The 24,951-nt window shown below is 46.4% G+C and overlaps 1 protein-coding gene across 2 annotated transcripts in view; it reads right to left on the bottom strand.

The window, feature by feature from the left end:
• Positions 1-680: 680 nt before the first annotated feature.
• The window catches only part of TOX3 (TOX high mobility group box family member 3), a 102,909-nt gene continuing 78,638 nt past the window's right edge, over positions 681-24,951 (bottom strand). The window contains exons 4-7 of one of the 2 annotated variants that reach the window (XM_036275423.1): positions 12,457-12,726; positions 7,798-8,025; positions 6,216-6,296; positions 681-2,619 (exon numbers count right to left, since the gene is read on the bottom strand). In XM_036275423.1, coding sequence (XP_036131316.1) covers positions 1,882-2,619; positions 6,216-6,296; positions 7,798-8,025; positions 12,457-12,726 — 1,317 coding nt within the window. In that variant the 3' untranslated portion in view covers positions 681-1,881. The remainder of the gene's footprint in view (positions 2,620-6,215; positions 6,297-7,797; positions 8,026-12,456; positions 12,727-24,951) is intronic. The other variant, XM_036275424.1, reaches the window with a different exon arrangement.

The following is a 24,951-nucleotide window of genomic DNA, read 5'->3' as shown; positions in this document are numbered from 1 at the left end:
ATTGAAAGCCAAATTCATTATTCATAGCCCACAACATACAGTAAATATTCTTTGAAATACAACAACTTTGAGGCATCCACAGTCCATTATTTTTGAGTGCCTTGCACATGGTAAGTAACTATGGTCACCCTCTTTTTTTTTCTTTCAGATTAAGGTCTTGGTCAGGGTTGACACTTGCTGTTTTTAATTTTCATTTTATCATAAGCAGTTTAAGACTGTTGCCAGTGGTAATTTGCAATTTTTATCAAGACCTCTTCATTATAGCTTCTGACACGACAGATGCTGTAATTAATCATGCAAGACAACTGGGGATAGTGGTCACACTGTTCTCAAAGGGGAACCCGGGAAGAGCAAGGAAAGGGGGGAAGAAATGGGCACTGAAATAATTATTTTGGCTTAAGAATTAGCATTCACCACCAGTTTTAAGAGCAACAACAACACAAGGCCAGCGAGCTCTCGCCCCTCGTAGAAGACGACGGCTTTTTCCTCTGTGCTTACCTTCTGCTCACACCTTACCAAACAGACCATCACAAAAATGTTTCCAATGTTTTGTTTTGATTTTTCGCAAGGCCCCTGGTTCGGGGACATGCCATCCACATTCTTAGCTAGGAGTTCCATGTAAGCTGGTATGTGGCCTATCTCCCCATCTGATACGTATCCAAGGAATCGAAAGTGAAATGTGACACAGCATTTTATTTGAAAAGTGAACAGTGTCCTGGTTGTTGCATCAAAATACAGTCCACAGTTTTTACTGAAATGTGTTTATTCTATAGCAAGATAAAAGCATTTTTGTTTTAGTTAAGCAAAATACAAACAACTTAATTGCTGCTATCATAACTCATAAAAAAGTATAAAACAGCATAAAAACACAATAAGCAACGTAGCAATGAATGGCTCGTGTCACCAGTGTTTACGTTAAAGCCTCATTTATGAAAACTTTACAACACATGATATGAAAACTTACAACTTTGAAAGAAAATATTTACATTGATTATTCAGAAGTGGTGCGCCTTTTAAATATTCTACCAGTATTACGTCATAATAAAAACTCTTGCTTTTTTTTTTTTAAATCTTAACTTTTGTAATAACTGTCTTCATTTAAGTTCATTTCCCTTTTAAAAATACAGTGTTTTTATTTTTCGAAACTTGTCACTCAAAACACAGAATATAATATTCACATTCTTTCCCCCTAATTGGAATGGATATAATGGGCTAACAGTGGTCATCGATACTGTCACGACATATATGGTGGTTGGCTTTGGAGAAGTCATGGGTAAAAAGTGGAAATGAGTCAATAATTGAATGTAATCACTTGCATTTTTTTTTTCTGGAGATATTTAGGGAAAAAAAAAAAATAAGACCTTTGGCAAAAGTCTGTGATTTACATTATTTTTTCATGACAAAAAAATGCCATCGACTATTCATGTCATACAAATGTTTGTATGAAACTGGGGTCTTCCGATTTCAGGCAGTTACAACTGTGCTTTTAATTGTCGGGGTCCGCGTGTTCCCATAGCCTGGGGGTGCGTTTATTCACTTCTGGAGAAATAAGGCCGTGTCCTGTGACTCAGACAGGCCAGTGTGCAGTCCAGGGTTCATGAGACGGACTGATTCACATATTGTAGGTATAGCCTGAATAAATAAAAAAGGCATCACATAAAAGAGCACAGCTTTTCTTGTTTAAAAACAAAGTGGTTTAGAGTCAGCTAGCGGCGGGTGCTCAGCTACACTGGGGTTCTTATTGCCTATCTAATAGACATTCCAGAGGACCATGTGATCTGTTCCACGTTTCTGCGGAACCAACACAACTTACGAGTCTCGGCCGCAGACGGTTCACCCTCCACTCGCCTCCTCGCGCCCATCCGCCTGCCGCGGGCGTCTTCAGAAAATACTGACCTGCGGTAACACTTGAGTCTGTGTCTGCGACTGTATTTGCGACTGGTGCTGCTGGGAGGCCGGCTGGGGGCTCCCGATGGCGGGGACGGGGGACGTCATCTGAGAGGCGACGGGCGAGTGCTGCCGAGGCGAAGGCTGAGACGGGTGCTGCATGTGCTGCAGCTGCTGCAGCTGGAGCTGCTGCTGGAGCTGCTGCTGCAGCTGCTGTTGGCTGATCTGCTGCTGCAGCTGCTGCTGCTGCTGCAGGTGCTGCTGCATGTGGTGCTGAAAATGCTGCTGCTGCATCTGCTGCTGGATCTGCTGATGCATCTGGTGCTGCTGGAGCTGCTGCTGCTGCATCTGCTGCATCTGCTGCTGCTGCGTCTGCTGCTGCTGCAGCTGGAGCTGCTGCTGCTGGGTCTGCACAGAAGGGCTCACCTGGGTGGAGGACGCCGAGCCCACCAGGGCTGTGCCCAGGGAGCTGATCAGCGGGGCCCCAATGTTCGATGGCATGTTGGCCGCAATGGTGACTGACGTGACAATCTGGTTCATGGGCAGTCTCATGGTTAAGGGCTTGGGAGCGATGGACCGAGGGAGTGACTGCTGCAGAGTCTGAGGTGCTGCTGACACTGCTCCGTGCTGAGACAGCGGAGGGCTGAGGAGGAGGGAGGATGTCAGATTGGTGGACGCCAGGGTCTGCTGGACAGAGCGAATGGTCTGGGCTTCCGCTGACTCGGCGGCCGCCTGCATATGGGGAACAAAAGTTCAAAATATTACAATGCACATGTAGTTAAAATATTTAAGTCTTTTTCAGTATGGCCAGTTATTCATGCTTCCCTGTACCCAAGCGCTTTGTCATGTGACTCTTTAGCTTATCTCAGAGATAGACTCAGAGTCCCCACCTCTTGACAGGGGCTGGCCTTGTGCCTTTGCTCTGCTCCACAGAACATGGCGGAAGTGAGGTCTCAGGAGGCCTTGCCCCCTTCACATACACTGCCCCTCAGAACGTCCCACTGCCATGCGGGTGATGACAGACCCAAGGCTCAGTGATCCCACTCAAGAGCCAGCCAACTGCCACGTCCGGGGATGAGTCCAGTCCCTGTCACCCCCACCCGCACCTCCATGCCGACCCAGACAGAGGAGCAGAGCCAGCTGATCCTGCCCCCACGCCCTCCGTCTAAAGAACAATCAGCGGGCTGGCATGCTCTGAGATGGATCCTTGTCTTGTGAGGTCCTTGGCTTTGCAGCTGCTTGTTACACAGCAGTACTGTAGCAACACATGACTGATACACATGTTTAAGAGCAGTAATTCTTCAGCATTTAAGTCTGCACTAGCCTCTCCACCAAACGTCGCCACAAGAGGCCAGACTGCCTGAACACAGTACTGCCTCTAAGACGCAACAACTCTGTGTTTGGGCAAGTTCATTCATCCTGCCCCTCAGTTTCCTCATCTATAATAGGGGGTTGTATGGTCTTTACTTGGCGGACAGGTGGCGAGAATTAAACCAACTCCTCTGCGTGAGGCACTCAGAACAGTGCCTGGCCCACAGGAAGCATTTAGTAAATTTAGCAATTTTTACTAACAACTACTGCTACCAGAAAACGACAAAGCCCTGAATTTGTGTGATTCTTTTATAACAGTGCTCACGTGAATATAAGAACAACATGACTGAATTCCTCAGAGGTACTAAATTGAAGTACTTTGCGATGTTAGAAACAGTTTAGTGTACCAACTGATTGCAGAGTTCCAGAATTTACCAAAGCAGTCACAGGCGAGGGAAGAGTGTTCACAACTCGTGCATCGAGCTCCCTGTTATAAACAGCGGCTCTGGGGCCCATCACGAGAAACAAGCCATTGCATTTTGTACTAAACACAGAGAATTACCTCCTCAAAAAAATATTTCTTACTAATGCAACAGTGATGGGAATGACTCCTCTTAAAGACTGTTTTTTCTTCTTAGTCTTCACAAAACCCGGGGTTTGGGAGGAGGGCTAATGGGAGCACCACGGAGCCATCAAGCTGATGGCCGCTCTCTCTAAATTATTTTGAATGTTTACTTCCAGATTTTTATTACTCGGATTGATAAAATGTATCAGAAGGAAGCTGAGAAGTGACCTTGCTGGAATAGACCAGTGATTTTCCATCTTCTCATCTCATGGCACATAAGCTAACTACTGAAATTCTGCGGCACGCCAAAAAATATATTTTTGCTGATATGATCAGAATAGGTATAATGTTGATCCATTCACACCAGACGGCTACTGTTGTGTTGGCTGCTGTCGGTTTTAACTGGCAACCTAGGGGGAGAGAGGTCGGTGCCCTGCCGGAGTCAGGTCTGCCCGGGCTGCACGGGCTGCTGGGGTGTCATCGGTGCAGGACCAGCCACGCCCACACTTCTGCCTGGACACACGGCGTCAGGGAAGATGAGGCTTCCGTGAAGTTTTGGTGGCTGTGAAGACTGCAGTGGCAGCGGTCCCCCATCAGAGGGGGTGTCCCCGGCTCCGACCGCAGAGGCCCCGTGACAGGCGCGCAGGGTGCGACCCCAGGTGCTTTGCTCACGTGAGGCGGAACCTCGCCCCGCAACCGCGCTCCGCGGACCAGCTCCTGCAGCCCAGGCTCCGAGCGGCCCTGGCCCGCCACACGTGACTGTGAAGGCGGCGTCACACGCTCCCAATCCTCGCTTCTGCTTGCGTCCCTGGCTTGAGCATGGCTTGATTTTCAGTCCTCGTGGTGCAGGCCGCCGTCCGGACGGCCTTCCACGGATGGCCACCCCTCTCTAAGTCGGGGGCCCAGCTGGGCCCAGGGTCCGAGCGGGCGGACCCCACGCTGGCCTGCGAGGCCTGGGAGCAGCTGTGTCCCGGCTCGACCCCTGCACCCGGGGCTGTGCCCGCTGCCGCCGGGTCTCTGAGTGTGAATTCAGCCCGCCCTTAAGCTGCACTTACCTGAGGAGACGACAGACACACGGAGCTTTAGATTTAGTCTTTTAACAGCCCATCTACTGACATTTTAGTCAGAGTTCCATTCAAAAATATTTCTGAATCCCCTTTCTGGTACCCAGTGGACAACGTCTAACTTGTGCCTTCTCGGTCGGTGGCTTTCCGCAGTGGCTTTGGTTCCTGGGCCTTGGCCGAGGCCCACGCACGGGCAGCCAGGCGGCTCCACGCCAGGGGTCAGCTCTGCCCGCTCCTGGGCGAACGAGCGAGTGACGGTCTGCGAAGGGCACTCCCGGGTCGCCCGCCCCGTCACTCCGCCTCATCAGCCATCAGCTAACCTCAGCTCCGAGCATCGACGGCCCCGTTCAGGGTTTTCTGCCGGGATCTGGCACCTTCCCGTGTGTCCCAGAGGCTCAGAAGGCGGTCTGCCATCGACCCGAAGACTGCTTTCTTTCCAGCGAAGTGCAAGCGCGTCTCCCACCCGCCCACCTCCGCTGTCAAAGGCAGGAGGACTCTCTCGCCCTGCTTCTGAGCAGCTGCCCCCGGGAGATCTTACCTTAAAGAAACAACTCGGGAGGAGAAAAGTGGGACAACCCCTTTCGAGTGGCCTTGCTCCCCACACCCGCCATGCCCGGAGGCCCTGCGCGAGGCTGCAGGTCCAGACGGGACAACATGGACCCTGGCCCAGGACACATGTCAAGGTGAGAACCCTAAGCTCAATGCAATCTCGCCAGAGCCTCTCTCAGTTCTGGGAAGGCTGCAGACAAAGTTAATGAAATGTTAAATAGTATAATGTAACAGCTCAGGCTCCTTTTGGTTCAAGGCACTAATACCTTGTGGCACCAGCTTTGGGATCTCGGTGAATTTTATAATCCATCAGGGTCTACTGTGTACTCTACATATAATATATAGACATGGCTTTTTTTTCAGTACTGGGAGCATAATTTAATTTTAAATAATCATAAGGTTTATTTATTTATATGATGTGGAACAGTTGGGTCAAAAAATGCAATCTCCCTATTGCAACAATGTAGCCAAGGGTGAATTTATGATATGATGTGCAAAGATGCCTGACAAACACGTTTCCCAGTTTAAACAGAGGACATTCACACACAGCTCAGTCTGAAGTACAAAAAGAATAAGAGGCTATTTAAAATGTGTCTAAGTAGCTTCAACACACATCTAGAGATCAGTGACTCCTTTGGAAACAATTTTGATTTAGCAGCTGAAATTAGTTCAATTTATCATATTTTTCATGCCATCATGCCAGGAATCCATAAAGCAAACAAATGTACATGTTGTTCAAGCGGCTTCTGCGGTCAAGCCTTACGGAGTTGCCCTTTAGATTTCCGGAGCTGGGGGCTGTTTTCAGCACTGACCGGGAGGCTGGCCGCCCACGGGCTTACCTTCGACACCAGGCTGGCCCTGTACGCGGCCAGGGCCTTCAGGTATTCCTTTTTGGCAGCTTCCGTTTTCCTCTTATACACCTGTTGAGACACCACAATTAGCACCACAAGGTCTGAACCGTAAAATAACTGCTGCCTGACGTAGGTCACAGCGTAGCTCACAGAACACACAAAAAGCTGGTTTTCCGGACTTCGATAAACGTAAACACACACACGCCCCAAAACAAAACCCAGCCACCCTCACTACGGCCACAATTTTGAGTTATTGTGGCCAATAAGAAAAGGTTTCAGGTTGCAGCACAGGTTCTTGGGGTGACCGCCGAGGGCCTCGTGCAAAGGCAGCAAAGGGACCAGGAAGCCGGCTGCAAATGGCTGACGTTACTGAAAGTCACAAGTTTCTCCATCAACGTCTCCTTTCCCTCACGTTTCCAAACTGTCCCAAATCAGAGAGTCAAAATGCCAACACAGGCAGAGTGTGTGAAGACAGGAAAGATGGAGGCCTTTGGACCTTCCTTTTCTTTTGCAGGGAAGAAAAGTGGTACATAATAAAAGATGGGGGGTTTCCATTAGAGAGACCCATGAGTTCCACAAATACTGCCCAGTATGTTACACATGATGTGGGCTTCGCTCCTAACAGCGACCCGATGGCTGGGTGTTAGACCAAAGCACAACTATCTTTCTCTCCGGATTTAAAATCAGATGCAGCCGCCAGCCAGACGGGGTCCCTGCCTGGGTTCCCGGCACCTCAGCTCACGGCCATCCGGCAAATTCTACAGTTGCACCATCCCCACAAAACCAGCTGGTGAAAACGGTTTCAGGATTTGTAAAGAAAAAAATCAAGGGTTTTCACTCTCCAGTCCTGAGACAATTATTCTATGTTCTTACTAACAGGGGGTCTATTCTTCTGAGGCGCTGTAAAGTTAACTCCTATTAATGGTCACTGGAGTTTCACACAAGAGCCAGGGAGGACTGCCCCCCGGAAAGACATTCTCTTCTGCACTGTGCGGCGGCGCCCCTGGGGAGGAGAAGGGCCTGGGCCCTAAGCAAGGCTCTCCCACCGGCATGGCTAATCTCTCAACACCTCTCATACTGCCGAGCTTTCAAATGAACCTGGAATAAAATTTCAAATGCCTGGGGAAAATAATGAGACACGCAGAGACGGCTTCAAAGTTTGGGAACCCACCGGGAGAGCACAGAGTTCAGAAAGATGATCACAGAAAAGGCACGCAGGATGGACCCGTGGCTTTGCAGTGCCCTTTCTGAACAAAGGAGGAAAATAGTCCATGTTATTTAAAATGAAGAGATTATCATCAAAAGTTTATGCTAGCAGGGCACCGCCTGGATTTCCTCCAACTTTCCTCTAAATGGGCTTGGAACACACACCCTTATGGGGACGGAGAAACCCACATAACTGGAGAGTGGTTTGGGCTCATGTATTTGTGTGTTTTGTTCATTCCGTAGCTTAGAAAGGCTTTTGTGGGGAGAGATCATACTAAGTAAATGTACTCATTCCCCTGGAAGAGACGTAAGCGGCACGCGGGCCACTTTCTAGCACGGTGGCCACCCGGGGGCTTTGCCTTACCTGCTTCTGTTCCTCTCCGAGGCTGTCCCACATGGACGCGACGATTTTTGAGACCTCTCCAAAGGTTGCGTTGGGGTTTTGACCTTTAATTGCAGCCTGTGTGTCTCTGAAAAACAGGGCATATGCTGACACCGGCTTCTGGGGCTCGTTGGGATCTTTCTTTTTCTTTTTCTTTGGAGTCTTGGGCTTCTTGCCAGAATCCGGAGCCGCCCGTTTCTCTCCGATGGCCTGCAAAGCACGAAGAAAATTCACTGCCTGGAATGTATCTGCAGCAAGACCTACTCGGGGCCGCAATTGTTCTTTTAAGGTTTCCTGAGGCATCGGCCACAGACGAACTGCCACGCGGAGCGGGGGAGGGGCGAACTCGCTTCGAGTTCCGTGGACAGCAGAGATTAGCATTTAGAACATTGATTAATGAGATCCAGAAGTATCTTCAATATATTTACAACATATGCTCTAAATAGCAGTTATGAGTAATGAAAAACAGAACACTCTGTACCAGGCAATGCTATATATATATATATGTATGCCAGTCTACACACATACACATAAACAAAATATTTTACACTTACATTTTCAGGGGGTTTAGAAGTAAATCTAAATAATATTCAGGATGTTGACCACACTCAGATATTTTAAATGAGGTCCCTTGCCCTAGTCACATGCCGTATGTAGGATGTGTCTGAATTGATTTTTTTGAGGCTGATTTTTTCTTTTACGAGAATGTTACTTTGCTAATGGGCCCCTGGAAACTCAAATGGAAATTAGCTATAATCCCTAAGCTTGCACAGTATGGGTAAAGGCATCTTTATTTTATAAAATATTAACTTTCTAAAGAAGAGAACAACAAGACATGTAAAAATGTCAAACCTCCTTTAACTGGAGACAGAAAGGAAATGGATCATCTTCACAAAATTAAAAACCTGTGACAGACCAATAGTTGATCTTCAACTCACTAAGGCTAAAAAGAAGACCAAGAAGAAGACTTTTATTGTCTGTGGTAAATAGGCCTACCCGGAATAACACCGGCATACAGACACGCACACACATTCACAGTGTGAGCTCTGGAGATAAAACCACAGACATGATGTGGGAACAGCCCTCCGACAGTATAAACCACTGACCTCCCGGGTCACCTGCCACCACCATCTAATTTCCAAGATTATACACTCATCAGACAAGCAGACGGGAGGCTCTGTCAACCTTGTTCCATCCCCCTAGATTAGAACATGACTATATTGAAGATAATGTTGCAGCTAACTTCATCAAGAACGCTGAAATGTTTGACAAAATCTGTCTTAAAAGCCAGCCCTGGGCAAGACGAACAGAGATAAATCCAAGCGACTAACTGATTGGCTTTTAATGACCTTGAGTCTTAAATCCTAATTTAAATTTTCCAAGAGTGTCATTACTTTCTGAATGAGGGACACTCGGAACTTAATCCGAACACTAATATTCTTGGGGAGGAAACGGTAAGTGGTGTGTCGGACGGCAGGAGCCTCGAGCTGCTGGGCAATCACCGCTGGCTTGCAAGGGGCGTGCGTCTGCCCTGGCCGAGTGCCCCAGCATCCGTGTGTCACCCAAGCACGCCACATGCTTCAGGTGCATGAGGCCACATTTCTCCTCTCCTCCAGGACGTCATCTTTGGTAGCTCACACAATGAACTCAGTGCCGTTTTATAGACCTCACAGTATTTTTTCGAAATTCTCAGAGGAAGGGAGACTTGTCTAACTCTAGTTAACTAGTCTGAACGTGTGACGGAGTCAGATGCCTTTAGACAGAACTTCAACTGACGCCGTTTTCCTCAATGAAAAAAATATGACTTTAGCCACAAGAAAAAAAAAATACACACACACACAGATTTTTCTGAGTCACCATCTATACTATTTTCCTGGAAAACAATGTGGCGCTGTCTGTGCCGACAATGACACTGTGACAAGTGACAAGATGAAAGGACTTCCAGGGTGGCTTTTCCAAACCAGAGGCCTTCCGTTTCATCCCCTGCGAAACAACATTCACAGGTTGACAACTTTGGGCATCTTTCTTGGATACATTTGACTTTCCCTAATTGTCGTTAACTGTTAAGAACAAACCAGAAATGGAGAATCTCATAGGTTAAATAAGAACTCAGAACTAATTCTCCTAAGGAAACTCCTCTGGTAGATGACTCAACAGGGTCGGAAAGGGAGAAGAAAGAGCTTAACCCCAAAGACACATAATCAACGACCGAGTTGATCTTCCTTTGCCAGCTATGTTGCTTAAAAGAGAAACTGGATTCCTTGTCTTTGCATAAAACCTAGCCCGTGGCTTCAGCTTAGGAGTCGCAGAAAGCCTTCTCTGGAGCTGAGACCATTTCAGGCTGGCACCGAGGCCGGTGTTAAAATCCGTGGCATGTGGGTGAAGTGAAAGGTGTCCATCTGACTGTGTAATGACCGTCTCTCACTTAGCTGTGCCTCGACACCCCTTGAGTTTCTTCCATCATTATTTTTAAAAACTTAATTTAATTTAGTTTTTACCAGTAGGTTGTTAAAAGCATTTATCATCTTCTTTGTTTTGTCAGATTTGACTCTTACTGGAACGTGAGCACCTTGAAGACAAGCCAGGGCCCCTCAAGTGTAGAGAATAAACCTTCACAATGTGTGAATAACCTGAAAGCTACTTTAACTGCAGGGGATCCCTTCCTGGCCTATAATATCTGAGCTGGCTTCCTAAAATTAGCCAATATTTCTGGCTTCAGCTCACTGTGCAGACTGTTGGTGCCCTGGCCCGCTCTGTGCCCGGGGGTGCTAACAGGGTGCGACTGACCAAACCCTCCTTGAAATTCCCACAACATGACTCTGTCCACGCCTACTTCTCATCCTCTCAGCTTCTCTAGCATCTCGTCTTCCATTGGCCACTTAAAAACAAACGCTCAGGGCTCTGGCTTTGACTTGCTCCTTGGACACTGAGAAATTCTGATTACTCCCGTGTCTTTACGGGCTGATGGTCCCGGTCCACAGCTGCACTTCAATGACCTGAGCTCTAGACTCAACGACAGCGTCTCAGATTCAACCCAGCACATGCCAAGCTCTCATCTTCCCCGTGGGGAGAAAAATAACACTCTCTTTCTGGGGCGACCCCCTCATTCACTTGTACGCATGTTGGCTCTCAAACTAAAACCCAATTTATCTTCTGCTTCCTTCAAATTCCAGGGGCTCACCAAACCTCGATGATTCTCCCCCTTAAATGTCTCACTGATCCGACACCTTCTTTCCACTCTTTCCTTTGCTAAAATGAAACACTTCATAAAAAGGCTCTTCTAATTGGTTCCCTTTCCTCAGGCCCCTCCCTCTACAGTGCAGTCTCCGTGGAGCCGAAGTTACCTTTCGAAGGCATGGCTCTGCTTCTGCCGTTCCACTATGCAAACTATCAGCTCTCCGCGAGCAACAGGAGAAAGGTACCACGTTTCGGCCATTTCTTTCTCCAGCTCCTATCTCCTCCTCCATATCAAGCTGTTCGTGACAGCCATAAACTCTATTGTATTTCCATTACTCCGTCTACCGGAATGCTGGCCTCTCTCTTCTGCCTCACAAAGTTTTATGTATCCTCTTAGACCCAATGCAAATATCACCTCCCCAATAAAGTGTCCCTCAGATTGCTCTCCCAAGCAGAATGAATTACAACGTCAGGACACCAGATACATCAATTACCCCACTAAGCACATCTGCAGCTCCTTTTCAACATGGCTCTTAATCCCCAGGGGGGAGTCCCAAGGGTAGTAACTCATAAATCTTTATATATATCACCAGAACCAAGTAAAATGCCAAGCACACAGTAGGGGTACAGCACATGATTAATGGATAAGGAATGGGTCATTGTGGACCTAGAATAACTTGAATGAAACAGAACACTTTTCTAGGCATTCAGAAAAGCCATGCCTGCAACTGAGTTTTTATTTCAAACTATGTCTATTTAAATAATATACACGTTCCATGACAAAAGCAAAGATGTACGACCATTAGAACGTCATAAATGATAAACACCATGGAAGGCGCAAGGCCGTCACATGGGGCGGCAGTTCAGCCAACTACCTGGATGAAACTCACCCGCGTGGACACTAACCTCAAACCAGAGCACGTGTAGAATACAAGCCTATTGCAAGCCCCCCCTTTAGCCGGTTCAGAAAATTAGGCCTACCAGAGTTCAAGGGCTTGTTCAATGTCTTCTAACCCATAGAAGCCAGATCTCCCAATTTCTGGTTGAATACACGTTACGTAGAAAGTGAGTGAGCCCTGGCCAGTTTGGCTCAGCGGTTAGAGCGTCGGCCCAAGGACCAACGAGTCCCAGTTTGATACCGGTCAAGGGCATGTACCCCGGTTGTGGTTCGCCCCAGCCCTGGTCGGGTAGTGTGGGAGGCAACCAGCTGATGTGTCTCTCTCACATCGATGTTTCTCTCTCTCCCTCTCTCTCCCTTCCTCCCACTCCATCTGATGATAAACAGAAAAATATCCTTGGGTAAGGATAAAAAAAAGGAGTGAAAAAAATTGAATCATCCTAAGTTTAAACGCTACTCCAAATCCCTGAAGAGAAAGAAGATGAAACCATAAATGAAGCTCAAAGACGTGAGCATGGGGTGATCCCCAGTTCCCTGGATGCTTCTGTGCTTAGCAGGGAACTTACTCTGCTGGATTCCTCGCCATCCTCTTCGTTGATGGAGCTGGAAGGGGAGGGGGTTGCCGATTTGCTCGCTGGCGGTGACGGGGACGTGTGGGGCAAACTGCTTCCTCCCAGATTCAGTCCCAGCTGGGCGCTGAGCTGAGACTGGTTGATGGTGGTGAGCTGGGCAGGAGCCATGATCCCGGAGCGCGCTGCATCGGTCATGTGGACGATGGACCGCATGATCAAGGAGGGGTCCTGACGGTACTGTGATACTTGTGTGTGGCTCTGATCCTGAAAAGGCAACACAACAGAGGACGCGCTGAGTTTTCCTAAGTATCCGTGGACGTGCAGGGATGAGGGAGTGGGTGAAATGGGTGGAGGAGGCAAAGGGTACCAATGTCCGATCACAAACAAGTCATCAGGATGTACTAAACAGCGGAGACTCTAGTTAATAACATCGCATATTTGAAAGTTGCTAAGACAGTAGATCTTAAAAGCCTCATCACAGAAAAAGATTTTTTGTAACCATGTATGGTGACAGATGTTAACTAGACCCGTGGTGATCGTTTCATAATATACACAAATACCGTATATATTTGTACAATATGTTGTGTACCTGAAACTATTAATAATGATATATGTCAATTACCTCAAAAAAAAAGAAAATCAATGACCTTATAATGTTTGCAGTTCTTCAGACAGATGTAACCTGTTGCAGTTTTGATAGGTGTGACCTATCCCAGAAGATGGTCTCTGTTAATTTATTAACTATAAGGATTCGTGCCAAAAAAGTTGAAAGGACAAAAGCACAAAGCCCAAATTACCCAGCCTAGCCTATTACACAATAGAAGGGTCACTGGAGGGTCTTTAAAAATAATTTTAAAAAGACTATTAGCAAAGGAAAGATAAACTTCCGGCTAGTGCTTCTGAGCGAGAGAACGGATGAGGCGGGAGGGGTGAAGCGGGTCCCTCCCCTCCGGGCTCACCAGCCGGCCTGCCGGCCTTCTCACACACACGGTTCCGGCGTCCCTGCACTGGACCCGGCTCCGCGAGGGGGGCTGGTTCTGTGACCCTTCCCGGGACGCATCTGCCACGTGCAGGGCAGGGCCGGACAGGCCGCCGCAAACATCTGCTCCAGGGCACCTTCTGCACAGCGCTCTGCGGTTAACCAGAGGCTCGCTCCCACCCGAGTCGCAATGTCCACAGCATCTGGAAGTCATTCAGCGTCTTTCGGACTGGCTATCCCTTTTTTCATCTTAAACTTGCTTGTTTGCTTTTGTTCAACCCACCGTGATTTCATGTACTAATGGGTTCTTAGAAGGATGTATAAAAAGGAGGCGCAGAGATCAGTTAGCTTTGCGGGAAGTCACTTCCGTCCCTTCAGAATCAGCCTCCTGTTTTTGGCAGTCGTACGAAAGGCCTTTAGAGGTGTAGCTTTTCTTTTTCCAAAGAACCAAAAATTGAAAATATGCTTTTCAAATGACTTACTTTGAGACCTGTCATTTAAAGTGAGTCTGTGATTTTACTGAAACCAAATTCTCTTGACTCACGGTGACCCAGAATCTAATTCTGTACACGAGCCCATGAATTCTTAACTGTTCCTCTTTGGAGTCTTTTTGGTAAGGCTAGATTTTTTGCCCTTTACAGACACAGACAAATTGTAAATAACTAAACTAGAACATTTGGTTCCATAATACTAAGTGTATAAAATGCCACTCAATAAGGAGCCCTGCCCTGGCCAGTTTGGCTCAGCGGTTAGAGCGTCGGCCTGTGGTCCAGAGAGACCCGGTTTGGTTCCCGCTAAGGGCACGTACCTCGGTTGCAGTTTGTCCCCGGCCCTGGTTGGGTCGTGTGGGTGGCAGCCACTCAATGTGTTCCTTTCACGTCGATGTTTCTCTCTCTCTCTCTCTCTCTCTCTTTCTTCCTCTCTTTCCCTCCCCCTCTATCTGAATAAAAAATGGAAAAAAAAATGTCCTCAGGTGAGGATAAAAAAAAAATAAAAATAAGGAGTCCTAGCTATCAATAAGAGACTGGTTAAATAAATTATGATCTACCACACTACAAGCTATTCTAAAGCTTTTTTAAACTAATGAATGAGATCTGCATGTGTTGGCCTAGAGTAGAGTCCTAAATCCTGACTCTCAGCATCCTGGACCAGATACGTCTTCGTGGTGGGGCCCCTGTGCATGGCAGCATGTTGGCAGCAACCCTGGCCTCCGCCTCCCTGATGCCAGCAGCAGCCCCTCCCTCCCCACCAGTCATGACAGTCACAAAGGTCTCCAGACAGTACCCCCAGCCAGGGTGCAGCAAAATGGCTTAGAACCACGGCCCAGAGTGATATCCCAGAGACAGGAAGTGAAAGAGCAAGTTGCAAAGTAATTCTAGCGTCCGCCCCTTTGTTGGTCGAAGAAGGACGAGTGTATACCCTAACTCACAGCAGTGGTACATTCTGAGGACCGGAACGGGAGGGGCAAGGAGGGGGCGCCTTAACTGTTTCCATGTACAAAACCACTCAACAAACTAAATAAACGAAAGTAGCTTAACCTGGAAAATCTAAAAAGAAGAGCTACACCGTTTAAACAGTCTGTAGCTAATTGCTAGGGTTGAAGAGTAAAAACGCGTTGTCCTTTTAAAAATAAGTTCTGAGTTATCTGCTGCCTGTGGAATCCCGGAGACATGGATCAACGTGGCTCTTCCACGCCGGCGGACAGGCTTCCCCGCCACCGGTCCAGAAATACTGCGTTCTTCTGGCGAGCAGAAGAGACTTCTGTAGGTCTCTGCGGACTTACATCGAAAAGTGGGTTTTACGTGAGCAGTCTGTCCTAAGCTTTCGTTCGGGTTCTACCGCACATTTAGCTAGTTCTCTTCAAAAAACGTGAGCTGTCTGTCCACTTTTCCTCGTTCTTTAAAGTTCTACCTTTGTGCCCGGCCCGTGTGGCTCAGTGGACTGAGCGTTGTCCCAAGGACTGAGCGTTGTCCCAAGGGCTGAGCGTTGTCCCAAGGACTGAGCGTTGTCCCAAGGGCTGAGCGTTGTCCCAAGGGCTGAGCGTTGTCCCAAGGGCTGAGCGTTGTCCCAAGGGCTGAGCGTTGTCCCAAGGACTGAGCGCTGTCCCAAGGGCTGAGCGCTGTCCCAAGGACTGAGCGCTGTCCCATGGGCTGAGCGTTGTCCCAAGGGCTGAGCGTTGTCCCATGGGCTGAGCGTTGTCCCAAGGACTGAGCGTTGTCCCAAGGGCTGAGCGTTGTCCCAAGGGCTGAGCGTTGTCCCATGGGCTGAGCGTTGTCCCAAGGACTGAGCGCTGTCCCAAGGGCTGAGCGCTGTCCCAAGGGCTGAGCGTTGTCCCAAGGGCTGAGCGTTGTCCCAAGGGCTGAGCGTTGTCCCAAGGGCTGAGCGTTGTCCCATGGGCTGAGCGTTGTCCCATGGGCTGAGCGTTGTCCCAAGGGCTGAGCGTTGTCCCAAGGGCTGAGCGTTGTCCCAAGGACTGAGCGTTGTCCCAAGGACTGAGCGCTGTCCCATGGGCTGAGCGTTGTCCCAAGGACTGAGCGCTGTCCCATGGGCTGAGCGTTGTCCCAAGGGCTGAGCGTTGTCCCAAGGGCTGAGCGCTGTCCCAAGGGCTGAGCGCTGTCCCAAGGACTGAGCGCTGTCCCATGGGCTGAGCGTTGTCCCAAGGACTGAGCGTTGTCCCATGGGCTGAGCGTTGTCCCAAGGGCTGAGCGTTGTCCCAAGGGCTGAGCGCTGTCCCAAGGGCTGAGCGCTGTCCCAAGGACTGAGCGCTGTCCCATGGGCTGAGCGTTGTCCCAAGGACTGAGCGTTGTCCCAAGGGCTGAGCGTTGTCCCAAGGGCTGAGCGTTGTCCCATGGGCTGAGCGTTGTCCCAAGGACTGAGCGTTGTCCCAAGGGCTGAGCGTTGTCCCAAGGGCTGAGCGCTGTCCCAAGGGCTGAGCGCTGTCCCATGGGCTGAGCGCTGTCCCAAGGACTGAGCGTTGTCCCAAGGACTGAGCGTTGTCCCAAGGGCTGAGCGTTGTCCCATGGGCTGAGCGTTGTCCCAAGGGCTGAGCGTTGTCCCAAGGGCTGAGCGTTGTCCCAAGGACTGAGCGTTGTCCCAAGGGCTGAGCGTTGTCCCAAGGACTGAGCGTTGTCCCATGGGCTGAGCGTTGTCCCATGGGCTGAGCGTTGTCCCAAGGACTGAGCGTTGTCCCAAGGGCTGAGCGTTGTCCCAAGGACTGAGCGTTGTCCCAAGGGCTGAGCGCTGTCCCATGGGCTGAGCGTTGTCCCAAGGACTGAGCGTTGTCCCATGGGCTGAGCGTTGTCCCAAGGGCTGAGCGTTGTCCCATGGGCTGAGTGTTGTCCCAAGGGCTAAGCGTTGTTCCAAGGACTGAGAGGCCCGGTTCCAGTCCCGGTCCGGGCACATGCCTGGGTTGTGGGCTTGGCCCCCAATAGGGGGCGTGCAGGAGGCAGCCGCTTGATGTTTCTCTCTCACATAATTGTTTCTCCCTCCCCTCAAAAACCAATAAAAACATATTAAAAAAAAGTCCTACCTTTGCTTGTTCACGTCACTTCCATGCCCCAACTATTGGGAAGTGAGCTATGTCACTCTTACTTTCGCTCTCCATATACACCTTTAAGGATGCTTTTTAAAAGTCCTTTCAGACTTATGTCAATCTAAATGTTTTAAGATATCTACAAAGAATGTCCAAAGTACATATGAATCAAGTGTTTTAATTCTGACCGCATACTAACAAATGAGTTGGCTGGCCGGGCCACACACGAGGACAGTATGACGACACAGCTTCTCACTGAGAGAGCAATCGCCTTGTTCTCCTGACCCCCGTGCCCGTGACAAGCAGCATGTACACACCGGGCTGACTCAGGCCACACCGGGAGCACTGCAGAGGCGTCTCAGCATCAAACGGGAGTTAGCTCCGGGCTCCCTGGCGTCGGGAAGTCCACCTGCGGACAAGCAGCCGGGCCGCGCCGTAAGGGCCGTTCCCCGGGTGACACCAGGTGCCGGCGCTGTGCTAAGCCTCCAGGCGTTTCCAAGTGGACCCTCTGGGAAGTGTCCAGAAGGACATGCTCTTCTTCACCTGAGCAGAGCGAGGCCCCGCGGCACAGTCGGCCGGTGATGCTCGACGGGAAGCTGCTTCCGAGAGCCATGGGCTTCCACGTGCCCGTTCTATAAACAGATTCCTCATAACATTTCACTGATAAAAACAGAAACGAAAAGAAACAGGGCTCTTCCACAGTGGAGACGGAGTGAGAATCACCCCTGAAAAACCCTGGTGGTGGGGCCAAGGCCTTGCCAAACCTACAGCCATCCACGTAGCTTCAAATCGCTCTTATTGCCCGTAGGTCAATATGCCAAGGGCCTCTTAAATATTTTCAAGTAACCTCTGAACTACATAATCTACACATCAAAATGCGCTCGTGTTCGCCACGGTCCGCAGTTATCTGATAATAACTTCCTGTGTGTGAAGATGACGGCTAAGAAGATTAATGGTGAAAATGTCTCTCCAGAATCTCACGTTCACTTAGGGCCACCGATTATTAACCACAGCCTGGGGGACCAGGTAATCCTGAACAGCGCCGATCTTTTTCCACAAAAAAGTAACCTTTCAGAGATATTGCCTTTGATCTTAGGATTCCCCATTAGAAAGAGAAAGATGTCAGCTTGGTTTAAAGATATTCACTGAACACCTACTATGTGCAAAACCACAGAACCCACCAGATCAACGCTCGTGTCTTTGAAAATTCCTTGTCATTCTTTCAAACATTACTCGGATTAAACATAATTAAGAATGGACTAATAACTTTACTATGACAACATGTAGGCAAGAAAAATTCACACATACTCCTTCAAAATAGTTCACAATTTTTCCTACCAGTAATGACATGCTAAGGAAATGTATAACCAGAGATACAGCGTCTTCATTCCCAGAATATAACCTAAAAAATGTCATGCCTTTATGTAAATCATTACCTCCCAGTTATTAAAATGAAATCTTGAAAAGATGACCAATGACCACGGAAAGACAAAGCATCTAGTGAATGACAGCAGAGCGCCACTCTGCTATCCAGCCATGGGGGCCAAACGCTGGGCTTCTTTCGCAGTTACATTTGTACGAGATGCACTTGCATCATTTTCTAAGTTGTTCATCATTTGGGAAAACCTCATTCTCTCTTCTTGGTCTTACTCTGTCCTCTAACTGAAGATATTAGGTAAGAGTTTCTCAACCTCCACAGTACTGACATTTTGGTCTGGATAATTCTTCGTTGGGGGAGGGGCACAATGTGCACTGTAAATGCTTCCTTAGCACCTCCGGCCTCTACCTGCTAGGTGCCTGGGGCTTCCCCTCCCCCATCAGGCGGTGACAACCAGTGTGCCCGGCATTGGCAAATGTCTCCTGGGGGGCAAACTCCCCCTCATCTGCAAACTACTTTACTAGACAAATATAATGGAAATTATCAAACTACTTTACTAGACAAATATAACGAAAATTATCTGGGTGGGGGAAGTGTCCAAAGTCTATGTCCTGTCTGCATCAATGGGAAAATTATGCACGAACATGATTCAAACTGTGATAAATATTGTGAGAAAAATAAATAGGTAATTCAAAAACATACGTATTTATGGGAGGGTGACTACCTTTACTGGGTCGGTACCAAAGGCTTCGCAAAGATATCATTTGAGCTGCTATTCTGAGATGTCATCTTGAGATGTCCAAAGTGCATCTCATAGAAATGTAACTGCGACGAGAAGGAGCCAAGCATGAAAGCAGGAGCATGTTCCAGGTGGAGGGAACAGCACGTGCAACATCTGAGGGGGAGACAGCTTGGCATGCTTGAGAACCGGAAGGAGCCAGTACAGGTGGGAGCCGGGTAGGCAAGATGAAGAGCGAAATACAATGGGACTGGAGAGGTGGGAATGGGCCAGATCTGCATGGTGGGGAAATCAGGGTGAGCTTCCCTGAGGAAGTGAGCTGAGGCTAAAGGGACAGCAGAAGCTGACAACGCCAGAAAAGAGGAAAGAGCACCCCAGGCAGAGAAGAAGAACGTGTGCAAAGGCCTGGAGCACCAGGGAGCACATCACAGATAAGCAAAGGAGAGGGAGGCCGGCGTCACTGGGCCCCGAAAAGCAAGACCGGCTGTGAAGCTAGAGAGGCAAGGAATGGCCACAGGGTCACAGGTCCCGTGGCCCACCCTACAAGATCTGGATTCTACTCCGTGTAGAAGGATGAGTTGAAAGGCTTGGTATCTATCTAGTGGGGTTATTCATTCCGATAAACATTGACTGATCACGACTCATGGGCAACTCATCTGAATCAATGGTAGATAGTTTGATTTACATAAAAATAATATAAATGCAAATTTAAACATAAACACATAGCCTAACATCTCAACCTATGTTTTGAAGAGTACCTAAGGATTCATTTTTGCAAATGCAGAAGACCATCTAATAAGAAGTGCACTGCTGCCCTGGCTGGTTTGACCCAGCAGTTATATTAAAAGGAAATTTTAGATCACTAGCATAATTAAAAAAGAACTGGGGCCCCAGATGATCAATGAAAGGTTAAAGTGTCAGCCTGTGGACCGAAGAGTCAAAGCTTCGATTCCTGGTCAAGGGCACAAACCTGGGTTGCAGATTCGATCTCCAGGCCTGGTCGGGGTCGTGCAGGAGGCAACCAATTGATGTGTCCTCTCACATCGATGTTTCTCTCTCTCTCCCTTCCTCCCTTCCTTCCACTCTATTTAAATATCAATGGAAAATATCCCTGGGTGAGGATTAACAACAACAAAAAAAGTGCACTGACTTCTATTTGCCTATAGTGAACAGGGCCGCAATAGCCTGGGATGGTTTGGTGGGGGTGCTCAGCTAAGGCGTGCTTCTCTCTCTACCTGATGGAAGAGCCTCTTTGTCTTTAAAAACAAAACAGGAAACCAAAGAACGGATCCTTCTGGAGTGGGCCCTTATTTTCTTACATTGCCCAAAACCCAGTCTAATATTGAACATCAATCATGTGAGTGAACTGTTAACATCGGAATCATTTTATATTAAAAGGAATTTTTAGATCACTAGCATAATTAAAAAAGAAATGGGGCCCCAGATGATCAATGAAAAATCAAATAAATATTAAGGGGAAAAAAATACCCTTAGAGTCCCTGTAAGTAGAGGGCCATGCCCTAGCTCTAGATTAGAGTTTTACTTTGTCTTATTTAAGGACAAAAGAGAGGTGTGAAGGCCTTATCAGCCCCAAACTGAGACTTCCTGTTTGACCATGGAGGTTGGGTGGGAAGGGAAATGGATACAGTTTGTTCTTATTTCCTAAACCAAGAAAATCCAGCTCCCTGTATATACTCAAATCCTTCTCACTGATCCTTTCAGGCCAGCGCCTCCAGGCAGTCCTCCGGGGAGGGAGTAAGCCTCCTCCTCCCACCCCGCACCTATAGTTTAGTTCACAGCTCCACACCCTCCGCTCTCTGGTGGTGTTTCTTTTGCAAATGCAAGATCCATGCTTTCCATTTGATTTTTAAAATGATAAATACCACCCATTATTATTCTATTTTATCTATTTTTACTCATTACAATGGTGTTTACTTCCATCTGGGTTGATTTTATCATAAAAAATTGTTTAAAATCTAATATACAAGTATGTTTAATGTATATTCCATCTACTTTTACAAATAACGATCCAATAATAGGTTTTCATTATAGAAGATAATATCTAATTAAGAAGCAAACAACCCAAACATATTAGAGAATGTGACTAAATATATTTTCACTGTGCTAGTTTTTTAATCAATACTTCTTGAGAAATGAAGTAATCAGACAATTATCAGTTTTAAGAAAACTGCTTTATAGTAATAAATACCAGAGAACTACAAATATGAAATTCAGGCCAGTAATTTTATGCTCAATTATTTAGTTCTGTCCAATAGCAATGTTAAAATTTTGTTTCCAAATTAACAGCAATCAATAGTTACGCAAAAGTACTGTATTCCTAACCCAATAGACCTTGAAACAAATACTGTTCTGCCAAACACATACCGATGGTAATTATAGACCTACATACCACAAAGCGTAACTTTATCAAAATAGCCGCATTGAAATAGATCGTTTTTACTTAATAACTACTCTCAGGGTTATAATCAAACATACCTCCACACGAACGTTTTGTGCAAAACAGTCTTCCCCAAAGTTAATTAATAGTTTCTTAGCAAAATAAAATTTTCAAGAGTTTATCATAAAACACTTCGTGGTATTTTATTCATACGCCCTGTAACTCCTGAGTTTTCCCAAGAAGCCAACTCCATGATTACTTTATTCTGTCCTAAATTAACACTATAAAGAGGAATTCCATTTTTACAGCAGTTCGTATTTGAAACCCCTGCCCTCCAGTTGTATTTAACAGTCAAGGTATGCTCCTAATAACTTAGATATTCTCTCATTGCCCTTTCATTCATTCATAGAGTCAACAATAAAATATTTACTGTGAGCCAGTGTATTCCAGGGCCGAGGCTGGACGGCAGCAAACAAGAGAGGGGTGGGACGGGGCAGGCAAAGGTATGGAGAGCAACTCTCATGCCTCTAAAGAAGTATCTGAGCCCAGCCTGTATGGTTCAGCAGATTGAGCGTCGTCCCACGGACTGAGAGGTCGCCGGTTTGATTCCTGGCCAGGGCACATGTCCAGTAGGGGGCGTGTAGGAGGCAGCTGATGGATGTTTCTCACTCAAATAGACGTTTCTATCTCTCTCTAAAAATCAATAAAATCATATTTTTTTTAAAAAAAGAAGTGTATGAGCTACCATGCCAGTTTTATTTGGGGACCTGAGTGATATAAAATGGTGTCTCTACTGTCCCTGAACCACTAGGAAGTACCAACGATACAATAGTAGAGTAGATAACTATAGATTATGTATGTTAAAAAGATACAGGGAAGTAAATCACAGCATAACTTTCAAGTAACACTTTTCCTGGCCTATTATTGATCCAGCAAGTAATCACGGGTCACACTTCACAATAGCTAACTGGGCTTAGTAGGAGTTGGCGCACACTTTCATAGATGGCCCTAAAGTTAACCCAAGCTTACGGACAAGGCGTATGTTCAGGTATTTACAGGCCAAGAACAAAGAGTACTTATTTTAAGCTATGGATGGTAGAAGGTTATCTGTTCTACAAAGAAAGCAGAAAGGTAGCTTGCAAAAATGTCTGTGGCTGGGGCACCTCAGGCACGCCACTGTCAAGGTTCAGGTTGACTTCGGATGACAAGCACCTTTCAAGGAGTAATCAGACGCCGTGAATTTTTGTAGTGCATGACAGAGGCACTGGTGATCAAGAAAATAATTTTATAAATAGCATACTCCATCTCCAAGTCTTAGAAACAACATGAAGCACTTAGTAGGCGCTCTGTAAATATTTGAACGGATGGATCCCAGTCCGTTCAAATGGAGTCGCTGCTCACGTGAGTCATGCCTCTTCTATCGTGAACTTACAATAAAAGATTTTGACCGCAACTTGACCAAAAATACATATTTCTGAAGTAATCATTCAGTTCGTATGAGAAACTGCTGGTCCCCCATGGCCAGGGAATCATTCTCTGGGATTCTGTTCTGCAGACTCTGTTGATGGCGAGGAGGTGCTCCTAACAATACGGGCTTGTTTTAATAGAATGTTCCATGCATTAAACACATTAATGACCCATGAAATAACTGTTTTATCTGTAACACATTAAGCAACATTGCTAAAACAAGGTATTAATTGAAAGTCTGCTATTTCTCTTAAAGCAAGACTTTTAAAAGTATGAAAATGGCATGCCGATCATTTGGTAAAAACAAAAATAATTTGACTTCAAAACTAGAGCCCTAGCAAACGATTGTACCAAAAATAAAAACTTCTAACCTATGGCTGATCATTCGAGATGTCTCATTTTGATATATTCCCATTTTCTTCGGGTCATCACAAAGGACATCTGTTTAGATCATGACTTAAGTGTCTTATGAATATTTTAAAAGTTTATCGTTTTCTTCCCTGCTTGCTCATCTTCTATGGGACTTTTTGCTCTCTCTCCCTTCCCTGAACAGGTACAAAGACGACCATACTCAAACATACCCCTAACCCCCTTACTTCCGTCTTTTTCAATTTTCTAATACTATGTTTGATATTCCGAGAGCACCAGTGTGGCATTTTCTATAAATACATGCTATCACAGTGAAATCCAGAGACATATCAAACAGAAAATGTCAGCCCTCTAAACACAAACCATAATGTATGAAGAAAACGTACGTGAATTATCAGTGTGTTTTATAAATTCTCTTTTGGGGGGGCATACAAAATATCAAACGAGAGACAATTATTTTACTGTCTGTTTCTTGGATATCAAAGAGAATTTTGAAATTCATCAAAGCTAACCTTCTGTTATGTACAACAGACTAAGCTGAAAAGAATGTTAACAAGTTCAATTTTCATTCAATCAGCACCACTGCTCTCTGAAATGTTTCATTGCAGGAAAGAAATAAAAATAATCTATATGGTAATTATGAGGATGAATCCCCCAGTAACTTTCAGCTACATGAAAGGTCAGTTCTATTCAAGATATTTTATCAGTCCCCTGCACATACTCCTGTCCTGTCATTTTAAATCTGAACAGCATTTTATTTTCCCATTTACAGCTACCTGCAGAATTAAGTACTTAAGCCAAATAAGGAAAAAAAAAAGAATGTTGAATGCTGGCAAAGGCTATAATAGCATAGAGATAAATCGTTCAGCTGCTCTCTCTCAAGCCTCTAGGGCTGTAGATTTTTCTTCTCCTGGTGCACTGTGGGTATTCAAAACTTGTTCAACATGATTTCATTTCATTTCAGGCACTGCCTGAGAAAACTAAATTACAGAATCAATCATACAGAAGGTCAGAGTGAGACTTCATTACAAGTATTGCATGCTTGCATGAATATCTTTCATTTATGACTGACCCAATATGTCACAATAGCTGTCTAGTAAAAATAATCCACTTTCTGAAATTGATGTACTACTGATGTCAATGCTACTCAGCAGGCTGGGCAGATTATAGAGAGGTGTTAAAAAAAACACACACACACAAACCCTTTGGCATGCTGGTTGTAGATTTTTTGGATTGCAATCTTTTGTAGATTAAAACAATTTCCAGATGACCATCTGAACTGACAATAGTGCACAGAGGTAAGGAATTTTTTTAGCCAAAATATACTATTGATTTCTACTAGCCAACTGCATTCTGCTTTGAAATACACATATCCACAACAAACAAATCAAAGTTTTTCTCTGAAGTCACAAAAACATCAACTTGCCATTTTTCAGCAATTCGCTTTTGAATACCAAAGCATTATTTGCATATTTTGAAATGTGAATGATAATTAATGGACTCATTTTTTTTTAAAGTTGTGCCTTTTTACTTTTATTTTTAATTTGAATTTATTGGGGTGACATTGGTTAATAAAATTATATAGGTTTCAGGGGTTCAATTCTATAAATATCACCTGTAAATTGTA

Source organism: Molossus molossus, unplaced genomic scaffold (assembly GCF_014108415.1).
Source record: "Molossus molossus isolate mMolMol1 unplaced genomic scaffold, mMolMol1.p scaffold_m16_p_21, whole genome shotgun sequence".
Classification (NCBI taxonomy): Eukaryota; Metazoa; Chordata; class Mammalia; order Chiroptera; family Molossidae; genus Molossus; species Molossus molossus.
Note: the sequence above shows the minus strand (reverse complement) of the source record. Positions and strands in the feature narration are given on the sequence as shown.